At 35.1% G+C, this 5,641-nt stretch overlaps 1 protein-coding gene across 1 annotated transcript; it reads left to right on the plus strand.

Moving 5' to 3' along the window:
- Positions 1 to 4,483: 4,483 nt before the first annotated feature.
- Positions 4,484 to 5,428, plus strand: LOC110289524 (olfactory receptor 4A5-like). The gene has a single exon (XM_021155764.2). It carries the CDS (start codon positions 4,484 to 4,486, stop codon positions 5,426 to 5,428), a length of 945 nt encoding a protein of 314 aa, XP_021011423.1.
- The last annotated feature ends 213 nt before the right edge of the window (positions 5,429 to 5,641 follow it).

The raw sequence follows: 5,641 nt of genomic DNA on the forward strand, positions 1-5,641 counted from the left end.
TGGCCCAGAATTGTTCCTGTCTAAAATAACTGCAGAGACAAAAAAAAAAAAAAAAATGGAGAAGACACTGAGGAAAAGAAGGTCCAATTACAGACAGGAGCCTAGCATGTCTGCCCTCTGAGAGACACAACAAGCAGCTGAAGAGTTAGATGCAGATACTTACACCCAATCAATGGACAGGAGCTGGGGACTCCTGTGGTTGAATTAGGGAAAAGCTGGAAGAAGCTGAGGAGGAGTGTAACCCCATAGGAAGACCAGCAGTCTCAACTAACCTGGACCACCAAGTTCTCTTGGGCACTGAGCCACCAACCAGGCAGCATACACCAGCTGATATGAGGTCCCCAACACATATATAGCAGAGAACTGCCTGGTCTAGCCTCATTTAGAGAAGATACACTTAACCCTCAAGAGTTTTGAGGCCCCAGGGAGTGCATAGGTCCAGTGTGATGATAGTGAGTGTGGGGACATCCTCTTGTAGACATGGGGGACAAATGAGATGAGGAACAGTCAGAGGGTGGACTGGGATAGGGATAATGACTCTATTGTAATAGTAGTAGTAGTAGTAGTAGTAGTAGTAGTAGTAGTAGTAATATAACTATTGACAAAAGAAAAAGAAAGGAAGAATGAATTAATAATTAAATAAGTAAATAAATGAAACCTGAACTTCAGAGTGACATGTGGTGTACTGGTATGTTTTTGGACTGGTTGGAGCAAAAGAGTAGTGTGACCATAATCAAAACATATTTTGTTAATGTGTGAAACTATAAAGAAGTACTAACAATTATTTGTAATTAGTGCAAAGACTAGAGATACTCTTTATCTTGCGAATAATATAGTTGATATTATGCAATTAATCTATTTGTTGCATAAAATTTAAAATGCTAATAGTTTAATAAACCCATCAACTAACAGTTGTGACCTATATCTAGGCCTTTGTGACACAGAAGAATCAATATGTAGCTAAATGTTTGGAGAATATGTGCTCACTGTACTGATAACAAGTTTGAATAAGAGAATCCTGAAAGAAGCCCTTTAGCACTGTGCATTTTAGGAAAACAGCACTTTCTTTTTAATAGAAATCAGTTTTGTATTGGACAGAAATTAGATTTAGATGAAGAGAATGAAGATCATTTAGTTTCATGTTAACTGAGACAAGGTTAAATCAAAACCTTTGTTTCTCAATAAGTTATAAAACCCATTATCAGTGGCAAAAGATCCTGATGCCCCAGTTCTCAGCCACTACAACACAAGACTTTTTGGAGTGATTGACACTGCACTTTGCTGTGGTGTTCTTACCTGCAGGGACTGAAGCTGCTGCCTGCTTTGGGATGGTTCAAACCTTACCTGCCTCATGTAAATGCATCAGGATGCGTGACTCACAGTTTCTACACATTACACTTTGCAAATGTTCTTTTCCCATTATAGGTTTAACCTTGGGAGTCAGCAACTCATTGCTGGCAAGGTCTGAGTTCTTATCTCTAGGGACTACAAAGGAGAAGAAACCTGTTCAAGAGACATTGCTTCATTTGAATTTGTTCCAAATATTCTAATTAGCTTATCTACTAAAATAGATGTGCTCATGCAGCTGAGTTAAGTACAAGAGGTATTTAATTAAATGACCTAGAGGTCTTTCAAAACTCAGACTACCAAGCCAGAGTATGCTTTCATTTGATAATTAGTCCTTGATATATTTTTACTTAGTGTTTATCATTGATTATGAAAGTTCATAGAAGGATTTTATTTTCCATGACTTTTATATACAAGATGTATACAGAAAGGAGGAGGTCTTGTTGAGACTCTACTTCAATATCTTTAAAGACAGAAACTTCTTTTACTTATGAGAATTCTTCACCATCAAGATGTCAATATATTGTATTTTTCGGTACTGTTTGTGAGGCATGGCAAGGCTATCATATCTCCCTAAAGCAAAGCCTCCTTTGAGTGTGTCACCTCAACTGACTGAAGTGGAAAAATTCACAAAATAATTTAGATGACCACACTTTTTAACCCAAGGTAATGTAGATGAACAAATTATTTCCTTGCATAAACACATATTCTTTGTTTCTGTCTGAAGACATTTCCCAGAAGAAGAGACTATCCGACTGTCTTATATAGTAAATGCTGATGCTATATTCAAATATTTCTTGATTTTTAGATATTCACCTGGATATACTTAAACCTCCCAAAAAGAGCAAGACAAAGGGAAGGCTTAAGAAAATGTGCTGAGGACATTCACTTGATAATCATTCATTCAGTCTTTACTGGACAGCTGTAAGTTATTATGCATTCTCAAAGGCACATAAACACATGAAGAATTTGTAGTCAATACAGTAATAGAACTTTAATTTTCTAGTGCTAATATTAGACCTAATATATATGTTTTTCACTCTGGCAACAAAGTACATTAATTAAATATTCCTTTGTAAATATTTTAAAGATTTGCATTCCCATAGGAAATATGGAAATTGATGATGTTAAACAAAATTACCCAAAACCACATACACAAGATCAGAAAAGTAATAATATTTTGTTAATTATAGACTGATTTGTTTTATTTCCTATTTTACCAAATAAAAAGTGAAATATCCCATTGTTTTATTTTACTTTATTTGACATATTATATGGGATGTATTAACAAAGATGTATAATTATTTTTAGGTAATTTTTAGGTACATTTGCATTAGTAAATTTAGAATTACATATTATTTCAAGTGCTTAGAATGTAAGAAAACAAACATTCATTATTTTTTGTCAACTGTATGTGTTCTTTTGTGGCTAGACTTAAAACTATAATAGTATGGTTGCAAGTAGAAATTGATTGGGAAGTATCTCATCTACAGTCACGCAGATTTACTATGTTAGTATTGTAAAGTATTTTAATTAAATATTTAAAATTGGTATTTTAAATTTTACTGTGCTAGCTGTTATATTTTCTAGTAAGTGTCTAATGTCTTTGAGACTGTTCCCTCCAATCACATACTTGCATCCCTTTCATACCTCTGCTTCTCACTTATTTCCTTTATCCAGAAATTTTTGCTTTTACATTCATGTCATCTATTTACATATGATTTGATATTTCTATGAAAATTTGGATGTCAACAAATAAAAAACAATGCAACATTAGTGCTTTAGATAAGGACTTAATTTGTTTAATATAATCATTTCCAACTATACTCATATTCCTGTAAGGGAAATAGAGCTTGTACCCTTATTCACCATTAAGACCATGTGGATGATTTGTCCCTTGCTCTTTTTCAAATGAAATATACTCCTCTAAGACAACTTTAGTGAGCACCCAACAGAAAATTTCTAACATACTTTTTACCTAAATCCTAAAATGGATCACCAGGCACTCCGATACTACTTTTTCTACCCAGGAGTATGTTTGTAGATCTTGTTAACAGATTCTCATGATTTCTTGTAACTATTACACTGACAGAAAATACAGCATCTCTAATAGCTAACATTAATTCAGATGTAACACATATTGAGGAGAGCTTGAAGAAAACTCATGACTAAACAAAGCACCTTGATGAAGATGTTGTAGAACCCTGTCGTAAGATTATAAATGTAGTAAGTGATTGATCCTGACACTGTAACAGAAGCACATGCCTGAGAAACCACAACCTTCACTACCGTGCTATTCTCTCTCAAGGTTTACCTAAGGTTATTTCATGGTACATTATAAATAATAAAACCAGAGTCATCATTCAGAGCAGTTATAGTATCCCATTTATTTCTAAATTATTAATGTTATTAGCATTATTAATACAGTGAATATAAGTTATTTAAATGTAAAAAGTGAAAACTATGACAGCATCATAAAAAGTGAATTTTGAACAAAATAGTGCTGTGAACTACAAGGCTGGAAAAACTCTTGTTGTCTAATCTCTTCACCTTATAATGTGCTAACATAACCACATGCTTAGGAAATGATCCCTACCATGCTTTCCCACACTAGTTTTGAAGTTTTCTTTGAGCTTTCTGTGTTTGGAGATCTGGACTCTGAATTGTTGTTTGAATACTGGAACTGGAGAGGTGGATCAGAGTTTAAGAGCATTTACTGTTCTTCCAAAGATCCAGAGTTCAGTTCTCAGCAACCACATAGCGGCTCACAACAATCTATAATGTTATCTGATGTTCTCTTTTGGAAAGCAGGTATACATACAGATAGAGCATTTGTATGCAATTTTCTTTTAATAATCAGTTTTAAAAGTATGAATGAGAATGATACTTTTGCACTTCTGTATATATATAAGTTTTGAAAGAAACCCTAATATCCACAATATTATTAGACAGAACTATGGAATTACTTCAAGATGAACAAAACAGATGGTTTCTGAAAACTTCTGGGGTTGAATTGAAGTTGTTCATGAAGATGAATTTTTTTTGGCAGAATGGAAGTCTAGGTTTTGGTCACAATTAAGGGCAAGTACTGTTCTCTTGAGCTGTTACCACTAATAAAAGCCTCCTTGAAGAGTAAATGGGACAGAAAAACAATGTTACAGAGTTTATCCTCCTTGGTCTCACTCAGGATCCTGCTGGGCAAAAAGCATTGTTTGTCATGTTTTTACTCATCTACATTGTGACAATAGTGGGCAACCTGCTCATTGTGGGGACAGTGATTGCCAGCCCCTCCTTGGGCTCCCCAATGTACTTTTTCCTTGCCTTTCTTTCACTCATGGATGCTGTTTATTCTACTGCCATATTGCCCAAGTTGCTTACAGATTTACTTTGTGATAAGAAGACCATCTCCTTCACAGCTTGTCTGGTTCAGCTTTTTGTGGAGCACTTATTCGGTGGTTCTGAGGTCTTCATTTTGGTGGTGATGGCCTATGATCGCTATGTGGCCATCTGTAAGCCACTGCACTATTTGACCATAATGAATCGGCAGGTTTGCATTCTCTTGTTGGTGGTGTCCTGGGCTGGAGGATTTGCACATGCTCTGCTTCAAGTTATCTCTGTGTATATACTTCCTTTTTGTGGACCCAATATCATTGACCATTTTGGATGTGATATGTACCCATTGCTAGGACTTGCATGCACTGACACCTATTTCCTTGGACTCACTGTAGTTGGCAATAATGGAGCAATGTCTATAGTGGTCTTTATCCTCCTCCTTGTCTCTTATGGAATCATTTTAAATTCTCTTAAGACTCACAGTCAGGAAGGGAGGCGCAAAGCCCTGTCCACCTGCAGCTCCCACATCATGGTGGTTGTCTGCTTTTTTGTTCCCTGTATTTTCATGTATGTTAGACCTGTTTCCAACTTTCCAATTGATAAATATATTACTGTCTTTTATACAATTTTTACTCCTATGTTGAACCCTTTAATATATACCTTGAGAAACATGGAGATTAAAATTTGTATGGCAAAGCTGTGGAGTAAAATATTCACAAAAGATATACAAAGAGATTCTCATCACTGAATGTGTTATTATTGTTAACATGGCATCCAATATTAAATTTTGGCAGTTTGACCTCAGTGTTTTACATGTGTACTAACACTTGACTTTGTAAGAGGTTTGTTATTTTGTGATATAAGTCTGATATTCACTACTATTCTGGTTTTGTCTCTTGCTACTGGAGTTGATCATATCTTCATCGTTCTTGATCATGCCACTTCTTTTATCCTATATGAT

The sequence above is a fragment of the Mus caroli genome, unplaced genomic scaffold (genome assembly GCF_978045245.1).
Source record: "Mus caroli unplaced genomic scaffold, Mus_caroli_1 scaffold_2, whole genome shotgun sequence".
Taxonomy (NCBI): Eukaryota; Metazoa; Chordata; class Mammalia; order Rodentia; family Muridae; genus Mus; species Mus caroli.

Coding starts and splice junctions, on each gene's coding strand:
- LOC110289524 (XM_021155764.2), top strand. CDS start 4,484: ATGGGACAGAAAAACAATGTTACAGAGTTTATCCTCCTTGGTCTCACT.